Here is a 10,193-nt window from a genome sequence, read left to right as displayed (position 1 = left end):
ACATTAAGCTTAGACATACTCAGATTTACAATTGCTTGTTTTTCCTTCTGCTTAAGAGCCACAAACAAATATCAGATGGACAGACGTAGCGTGCTGTGCTGCTGGCCATCACACGGTGTAAACAGAGGGAGGACATGAGGCCTTTGCTGGTCACAGTACAACATGCTATTAGAATAATTTAGTGCAGTGTGCTGCCATCTAGTGGCTACACTTGACTACAGAATGTATCACTTAACAGGAGACAGGTTTCCACTGATGGAATTGACAGTTAATATTTCATGATTCCTCTGTGATATTTTTTTGGAAATTAGGGGTTTAGTGACATGAACAAAATAACATTCTAAAACTACATTACACACATTATACATGTTGGGTTCTTAAGGATCATTTAGATGTTATTTGACCTATTTGATTGCTTTAGGCAAAGAAAAAAAGAAATCAGGATTTACTACTCTAACATAATTACACACTTGGAGGTGTAGAAAAGGCTTTGAAGCAACATTTAGATAATGATGAAGTGTGATCAGTTTTACAAAAAAATAATTCAACAGTTGATTAAATAAAATGTGAGATTTTATGATTTTATTAAATACTCAAAGTTTTACAGTGTTACAGTGGATGGGGTTGTGCTAAAGGAATCTGGACTCATGACCTCAGTGTGTCTAAAATCCCAGCTACAGCCCCGCTTGTACGGCTCCCATTTAACTGTTTCAAGTCCCTCTAGATTGTCACAAGTCACATTTCACTGTCTGTCATAAAGGAGTGAATAAATCTGAGCGTTGGCTTCAAAAAGTCAAACCGCTCAGCGGCTGAGGGGCTAGAAAAGGAACAGACTGAAATGCGGAAGAAACTGAATCTCTTATCCTGACTTGTACTGAATATAAACACTCACATCTGAATAAAACTCAAAATTCAGTAACTAAAATAAGGTAGTCATTTTTCTGCTGTTTATGCTCCCATGATGGGTGAAAAAACCCACTTTAATCGAACTAAATTTAGACATACTGTATGTGTAACCCATACTTAATAATTAAATGTAAAATAAGAACCTTTATCTCTTTTTTACATATTACAGGTAGGCTTATTTAGATTACGTCCATCATCAGTGAATCACCATTCAAGTGGTTTAGACCCTCTTTGATGTAAACACATTTCTAAAAACTGAAGAAAAGTTTATGTAGAGGTCAGCAGGTAGATCACTTCAGGTCACAGATTGCTCTCTTCTGGCAGTTTAGTGAGAATATCCACTCCATCAGATGTGATGACCACCGTGTGTTCAAACTGAGCCGATCTGCAAGAACGTAAATACAAAACAGAGCTGCACATTAAAAATTTATGACCATTTAGTCGGAAAAAGTGTGTTTTTGGTCGCCCACCACGTTGTACCTTTTATCATCTGCGGACACTGCGGTCCACTTGTCCTTCAGGATTCTAAACTCTGCAGACCCCTCCATCAGTATAGGTTCTGCAAATGAACCCACAATATCAGTCCTGCTCTCATACACTGTGGCATCTTAATGTTTACACGAAATTGTAACATGTGACTCACCTATTGTGAAAGCCATTCCTTCGTCCATGGTCATGTCATTGTCATTAGCTGAAAATGAAGAGAAAAACAGTTTTAGAGAATTTGGGCAACATAGGACATTTATTTCTGCTACTAATTTTATTGTTGCCATATTTATTTTCCTGTTTCAGTTTTCAATATCCTTACCTTACAAACTAAACATGTTTTGTGAGTCTCTTCTCTTCTGCTTGCAAGGCTATCAATATTAGCGGTGCTCAGTACATGTACAAACCACTTTTTAAAATCAACAAAGCTTCAAACTGAACTGACTATACTGAATCACCATCGTCACCGACCATATCAGTAACTTTTAGCAGTGGAGTTCCCTCACTGTGTGCAGGGATTCACAGTACATTACCTCCTCATTAAAGCATATTAAAAGACAGCAAAAGCATTTAGTATCATATTTAAACTCCATACTGACTCAGATTAAGACATTTTAACTCTAAGTCAAACGAGTGAGAGACTATCTGAGAAAGAAAATTAAAAGTATGAGAAAATGAATGAATGCCACAAATTTGCTTGGAATAATTAATCTATCAATCAATTTCTTGGAACAACTCTGTTCATACGAGTGGTTCTTGCATGAGGTCTATTGCCAAAACTACACAAACTTACCGTGGTGCCAGATCTCAGGATGGCAATGAAAGCAGGAGCCTATTCCATGTCCAATGAAATACGGACACACTTGGAAGCCACTGGCATGGGCTACTTCACTGCCGGAAACATATTAGTTAAAAGAATAATGAATGTGATTATATGTAATCGTGTATTTCATCTACTTATGCATTTTATGTGTGTATTCAATGTGTGTGTGTGTGTACCTAATAGTGTTCCCTATAACACAGAGCTGTGCACCCGGCTTGCAGGCAGCAATGGCCTCATCTCGGCAACGCCTGGCAGTTTCCACCAGTCGTTGGCCGACCTCATCCACCTGGCCAATCAGGAAGGTTTCCGAGGTGTCGCCGTGGTAACCATCCAAATACACCTATTGTGAATAGGCAGAAGTCAGTGATGCTCTAACTGATCATGTTGGCAGTAATGTCTATGAGTTTGTTTGTGTGTCTGTTACGGCATCAACCTACAGTGACATCAATATTGATGATATCTCCATCTCGAAGTTGCCGACTGCAGGACAAAGGAATATTAAAAGATGAACAGTGTATACAGAGAACCCCTTACATTTTTACTAATGCTTAATTTCTGCGATATAATACCATTAATACTGGACTTCACCATGATATCTCACCATTAAAATATACAGTATATATCTATATGAAGTATTTATTACATTTATCTAAGATCAAGTCAAATTTTCCAAGAATTAATTCTGACTTATCAACCAAGTTCATCATCCAAAGTTTTTATAGTTTAGTCCAACATTTAAAATTTAAGTTACCAAAGTGCTTTAAATCTGGTTCAAATGAAAGATAAAAATGATTTTCTCAGTGTCTGTATGTATTTTATGATTAGTAGATTCTCATTTTGGAAGGAAAAAAAGAGAAAATGACATAAAAATATACTGAATGCAGTACATTTTTTGTTTTCATGCATCCAGTTGTTGTCAGTGAATGTGCAGCATACTCACCTGTCAGGTATGCCATGACAGACCACGTTGTTCACAGATGTGCAGACCGATTTGGGGAAACCCCCATATCTGAGAGGTGATGGGTAGGCGTTGTTCTTGATGGTCTCCTGGTGCACGATGAAGTCTATTTCATCTGTCGTCATACCAACCTGGAAGCCACAAGTCATGACTGTTGTGTTGTTTTTGTTCTTTATCATGACATAGAAACACAAACAATACTTATAGGTGCTTACCTTCAGACTGCGTCCAGCTAGTAGCAGCACATGCCTGGCTAGCTGACATGCTCTGGCAAGACCTTCAATCTGCTCTTGGTCCTTGATCTCTATGTAGTCTGGCCATTCTGGGACCACTCCAGTGCCCACATAGCTAGGTCGCACAATGTGCTAAAGTCAGAGAGGAGATGAAAGAGGAGGATATAAAGGGTGAGTCATATTAATATTCTACAATTCCATCTAAAAACAGAGTAATTATTAAGAGATACAGACGAAACTACAAAATAAAGTGATGAAATTCAAAGACTGAGTTTCTGTATTGTTGTGTTCATCAGTTAATCCAAGTGCCTCCCAGCCCCGTTCCTCTTGTTCATTTAGTCCAATAGTGTGCTTACTGCTGAGTGAAAAACTGAGTGTGATAGTAAATATAGGAATGAGGTCTAGCTATGTGTAACTTTGAGGTCAATTTAGTAATCAAGTGTAAGTAATGTAGTTCTGTGTGGAGAAGATGTCAGCGTGTGTGTGTATTTTTATTTTTTTTTTTTATATATACCTCTTTTGTATGTGATAGATCTCCTATTAAGTGAGGTGATCCATATGTGTCTTTCTTTTTTCCTTTATTTTTAATGGAATGAGAATTGAGTCAGTCAACAACGCATTAAAGTTTGAGAGGTTTATCATGCAGAAGACCTGGAAATGAAATCAATACATATGTTCTAATGATGTTTTTAATGCTAATTAATTTCGGCATGTTAGTCATTTTTATCTTACTGGTAAGTACTATTAATTCTGAAGTCAATTAGCCTCAAGAAACTAGGAGGTCCTATGTAAGTAATTTAAGATCTTACTGCATCAGTACTGAGGCTGTTATGGTTATTTTAACCTATTTACAAAGCAGAGGAAGATTTTCAAAATTGATTAAACATGTATCTGGCATACTGAAATAACAAGATTAATTTTAACATTTCTGTCATCAAGCTACTCGTGGAATTAATGTTAATTGGTGACAACTGATACGATGATTTGCCACTCTCAACATCATTTTTTACCGGTGAAAGTGGCAGTAAACACCAGCTAACAGTAAGAAGCTGCAACCTGAATGTTTTGTACACTAATACTCTTTGCTATTGAGAAAAGGTGTAAGAGTTCAGAGAATCTGTGCATATTGCCAACCAGGTGTGCCCAAATCATTTTTCAAGATCACACACTTTTTTTTTTTAGTTTTTACTTGTAAATATACAGAGGCAAAATGCTCATACTTTAGGCTGGTGTAAAGGAAACAGGCTGAGGTGAACAAAACACAGTAGAGTACAGTAACACGATAAGCATTTGATTGGCTTTATTTTAGCTGATAATGATCCATTGCAATATGCCTGGATCAGCCGTGATACCAATCCTTAGGAGTGGCCTGGGACATATCTTCTTAGGACTGTGGCAACATAAGCTACTGTACCTTGGGTACCACGTAGGCAGGTCTAACAGCAGCTGGACGAACTACATTGTGAGAGTGAGAATTCTTCCACTTCCTCCAGAAAAAGCGCCGATGTTGCTGACACAGTAGGGCTGTGGGGGGACCACAGCTTCCTAGACAACAAACTCTCCGCAGGAAACCACCCAGTCCTGGAGAAAAGGACAGAATAAAAGCAACACAATAGAGAGCTATCTGTTTATGAATAAAAGACTCCTGCTTTTCTGAGAAGAATAAATGGCAGGAAAGGAGTTCCTGTATTTCCCCCTCAGCAGTGCTCTCTTTTCAACCAGCTGTGCAACAATGACAATTTTTTATCTGCATATTGTGTGACCCACATCAAAGGAAAATTTCTATTACCTTCTGATGGATGCTAATGTTTTTTCTGAGTCTGTCTCTGTAGAAACGTACACATATGACAACAAAATAACCTTTCCTAAAAGGAAATGAGGGAGCCTCACTACACCACTCAACAATACAAAAAGTTGAGCATACAATCATGCCCAAGCTGCCACCAAGAGGAGCAGAATTAGGATGAGAGGGGTAGATTGTCACTAGCAGTATCTACAGTATGTAGTTACAAAAATGCTGCGCTTACAACACAGACTATGTAATTGCTACATTCCCAGTTTGAGTTCTGATGGGGACCTTTATTGTATGTCATTTCCCTATTTCAATATCCAATAAAGGCGCTTTTATTTATTTATTTTATTTGGAAGGGAACCACACACAGTGTTAAACATGAATATTAATATTTGATGTACTGTATCAGAGTTAGCTTATAGCTCATTTTCCGCTGTAGTCCCTTCAGCATGTCACAATTAAAACATATAACAGCACAATAAAAAAAGGTACAAAGCAAAAAAAAACACACAGGACATACAATACACAATAGCATATCACACACACCCAAAATGTCAATGAGAAATTACCAATATATGCTTGTCCAATTAAAAGTGAGACTATCTGCGTTCATGAGAAGACCATGAGATTAAATGTAGAGTCAATGGTTACAAAGCTGAGTAGCTTTTAGCAGAATTTGGTTTTAAAAGTACAGATGGAGCTGCAGCTGCAAAAATACTTCAAACAATAAAATATAAAAACTACATGAAGACTGCAAAAATCTGGCTTAAGCTGCTTTTTTAAAACTGTGTTTTCAATGCCAATGGTGTTGACTGATACTAAAAATAACAGAGAGAGACAGGAAACAGGGGCAGAGAGAGAGGTATGACATGAAACAAAAGGGTCATACACCAGGGCGCCCGATGGATAACAATTGTTGCTGTGGACCGTTTCCTATCAGCAGCATAGAGGGAGGTTTTTCCCCATATTGTCCTGCCAGTGTATCAGCCTGAATGGTGGCAAAAACAGTACCAAAGCTTTGCAACAGAATTCAGTGCACCACCATTTCTATTCAAAATATTTTTTGCTATGTTAAATAAAATGAGACATTATACACATTAAACACTGTAATTCTAATGTTGCATTGAAGAGACCAAACAGGCCCCTTTGGCACGACTAAAACAAATAGTATATCAACATAAAATGAATGACTGGAAAATACAAACACTACTATAACTACTGTAATATAAAGCCAAGAGAAGCGCTGGGCATTATAACGATAGATACCCTGGCTTACCAACCAGATAAAGGTTTTAATAATTTGAATAGTTGCTAATTTGTTTGGGAATTTACACTAAGAATGCGTACTAGCAGCTAAGGCAGGTCCTGCATTATAAGCTAATTTTGTGCTCCTGTTTTGTAGAGGGTAAAATCAACTTTAAGACCTTTGTTGTGTAGAAAAACATGGGACCAGTGTTTACTATTCCAGCACAGGAGTGCTGCTCAGCAAATAATGAAGCTGGCATGTAAAGTTTACTGTGCGCAGTGTGTGAGGTGACAGGGTACAAATCCAGTTCATGAGGGTGGGGGGAGCAATCCTATGCAACATACATTCAGTGACCCCTTTTTTATTAGGTACACCTGTACAATTGTATACAATCCAATACAGCTGTTGAGTCTACATTTTTGATGCTTATAATGTTTTTTTTTTTTGACACTGTCATAAAGATGCCAATTAAATGATATTTTAGCTTGAGGTCATTGTTAGAGATAGTGTATGAAAACAGGGAGGACAAAACAAAAAAAATAGAGACACCTCTCAATATAATGTATTCCAGTAAATCACAACCTTTTAATATGATCTAAAAAATAAACATATGATAGAATTTCTACATTTCAGACAATGTCAACAAAAACTGAACATTATAATTCTTTTGAAGGCAGAATTTATGGCAGATCAGATGGATTGCATTGAATATCAACAGATTGCATAGTTGTGCCTAATTAAGTAGCGACAACTTAGTGTATGTATATAATTTTATCCGTATCAAGAGGTATTATTGTTATTTAGTAGAAGTAAGTTAGTAGAAGTATTGCAGTACAAGATTTAAGCGTTTTTAATAAGTGAAGTGCACAGCTGACTCATGTGAACTTGTGGAAAGCTAACTGTGTGTGAGAGTGTATTTTGGGGGCAGACTGACACCATCTCCACTCATTTTAAAGTCCATTTAGTTCATAAACTCCCCCCGGCATGGACAGGTGAACTCAATGACAACATAAGTTAACAGTAACTAGCAAGTCAACCTTTGCTGACATAAACATCGCCACTTTACTTCCACATGTCACTGCTGCTGTCATGTTTTAATGCATGTGGTAAATAAATAATTGTTTTTTTTACGTTACGCGAGGAGCAACTGTTTATGCTAGCTCTCTCTCGGGGGAGCCTGTAAATGAAAAGGTACCTGATGTCCTGGATACAAGTCCTGCAGAACAAGGAGCCGCCATCAATATCTGTTAGTCACGTGGTGCGGAAGCATGCGTCTTTTTTCCTTCTTCTTCTTCTTCTTCTAATGAATTTCCGGCAGACTGTACACTGAACAGCGTAATGCTGCCCTCCACAGAAAGGGGATAGCTATTTATCCTATATTTTTGAATACAGGCTAGTTGCATGGAGATATCTTAAGATTGCTCTACCAATAGGTTGAAAATTCATTTCAGATGCAAAAAAACAACTCCCTGAATAACTGTGGCCTTTCACTTCTGTATTTATTACATGATAACATAACATGTTGGACTGTTTCCAAATCTCCATACTGACACAGACCGTCTGGATGTTTGCCTATGACTTTCAAGTAGCTGGCTAGACCACAATGCCCTGGTCTCAACCTAGCTAGAACAACATCCTCCCTTCTTCCAGAGTTTATCATCCACCTCTTACTTTTAACAGATGACTGCAGAGAGAAATTTGTCTACCCCTTCTTTCTTCTGTCCACTCTTTTTGTGACTGAAGCTCTAATTTTTCTTTACAAAAGCCAAAGCATTCACATTTTCCCAACTGAACCTTCAATAGTTTCCCTTAAGGGGATTCCTTAGCCAATTTGTCAGAGATTTCATTTCCCTCAAACCCTGGGTGCCGAGGTAGCCTATCCACAAAAAGCCCACATGGCAGTCTATATTCACGATCCTAAACAAGCAGTCCTGGGCCCTTGATGTCCCATCTCTCAAAGCCAACAAGGCAGCTGCAGAATCCGAGCAGATGATACTTTTAGGGGGTTTGACCAGGTCTATCTGCCATATAGCCCATAAAATTGCCAGTAGCAGTATTATCAGATATGTGGATGCTCTGCTGGATCTGAAGATTGGCCACATACATCTAAAACCCAGTTAGATCCATCAGTAAAATCTATACTCTTTCTTAAATTGATTTAAATACTTGTAAACATGACTACATGGAAGATTTCTATTCTGATCAAGAAAAGATGTACCTCAGGTTCATGGAGAAACTGGCAAGGAATAGGAGACCAGACAGACCCAATCACACTGTCTTGCTCAAGCCCAATGTTTACTGCAAGCTGTTTTAAGAGGTGAAGGAAATCTGACTACTTCTCCTTACCTATAAACTCCCAAACATCCTTCAAAAGATATTTTGCTGTAGAGCTATATTTAAGGCCACTTAACATAACCCAATAGTGATGCCCCAGTTTGTTGGAAGCATGCTTACCCTTCAAAACATCTTTATTTACAACAGAGGATGAACAAGAGTCATATAAAACCATTAACAAATAAATAAATAAATATATAAACTATTGAAAGTCTTCTTTCATATCTTCTTCACGTCTTTGATTAAAGTTGCCATGCTTAGATAAATAAATTGATGAAAGCAAGGTTTAGAGCCAGACCATTTAGATTTGTGGATATGAAAATTAAATTAAAATAATTATTATATAGGCAGAGGTAATGTCTAGCTACTTTCCATTCAAATAGCTATAACTTCACATCGAATACACATCTAATACGAATTTTCATTTTGATACAATTCTGTATATTTCCCAAATAAATTTGTATAAACACAGTGAAAAAACAAATGAAAATATCTGAATATCTATCTGAATTACAAAACACACAAACATAATCTATGTTTAGACTAAATCTTTCCAAAATTTCTTTTACAGGGTGAATGCAATGTACCAAAACCCCGAAGGATAACTTTATTACTAATGCAATATTTATACACAACTATTCTTTTGTTCAATTTTAATGACATTATGAGTTATGGAGGCCTTTTGTACATCACAATTGAATCTGGCTTGCCTTCACTTTTCTCAAAGATCACAGGAACAGCAGCAGCTTTTTTTTCCCCTCTCTGTCAAGCACTGACAACTTATTTAAGCAACATGCCCATCCTGGCTCTGGGTGGGATTCTGGGCAATTTGGTCACTAAATTTGTTAGGAGACTCCTGGAGCCTTTCCTGCACAGGGAGAGAGAGAGAGTGACAGAGATGATGAGAACACTTCATTCTCTGTCAGACCCACTGACCAAAATCCACCTTATTCAACAACCAGCACCATGTACATCAGATCAGATAAGCACATAAGGACTATGTTACCTTTGAGGTGGGCTAGGTCCCACTATGCAGTCTTGATGAATGAAGGAAATGGGCAGAACATAACCAACCTGTTGTATTCTCAGTCTCACACCATTCAACAGAAGGCTACAAAGAATAGTATCGACAGGTATTTAAAAGGGCTGTATTCATTTATTTATGGAACTAGTACAGCTCAGGTGGAGTGTTTTTGACATGCAGATTTCTACACTGAAAATATGTTGTAGTAATATAATTTTGACTCAAGTAGGGGGACCAGCATGTGTCTGCAACCAGTGGTGTGGCACAAAGCTCTGACTAGGACCCTTGCATATGCATCCTCACTGGGGTCCCATCCCAATTTTACTACATGCAATGCATTATGCCTGTAAACACATAACTGAACCAACAAGTAAACACATGCTTCTGTAGT

The 10,193-nt window shown here is 37.7% G+C and overlaps 1 protein-coding gene across 1 annotated transcript; it reads right to left on the bottom strand.

The window, feature by feature from the left end:
• Window positions 1-1,167: 1,167 nt before the first annotated feature.
• On the bottom strand, window positions 1,168-7,745 carry metap1d (methionyl aminopeptidase type 1D (mitochondrial)). The gene is made up of 10 exons (XM_044368940.1): window positions 7,640-7,745; window positions 4,821-4,987; window positions 3,389-3,538; window positions 3,156-3,304; window positions 2,653-2,695; window positions 2,392-2,555; window positions 2,186-2,283; window positions 1,550-1,597; window positions 1,387-1,465; window positions 1,168-1,291 (listed from the first exon to the last, which is right to left on the bottom strand). Exons 1-10 carry the CDS (start codon window positions 7,680-7,682, stop codon window positions 1,207-1,209), a joined length of 1,026 nt encoding a protein of 341 aa, XP_044224875.1. The 5' UTR covers window positions 7,683-7,745; the 3' UTR covers window positions 1,168-1,206.
• Window positions 7,746-10,193: the final 2,448 nt, after the last annotated feature.

This window comes from Thunnus albacares, chromosome 12 (genome assembly GCF_914725855.1).
Source record: "Thunnus albacares chromosome 12, fThuAlb1.1, whole genome shotgun sequence".
Lineage (NCBI taxonomy): Eukaryota > Metazoa > Chordata > Actinopteri > Scombriformes > Scombridae > Thunnus > Thunnus albacares.
The sequence above is the reverse complement of the archived record's forward strand: the minus strand, read 5'-3'. Positions and strand labels throughout refer to the sequence as shown.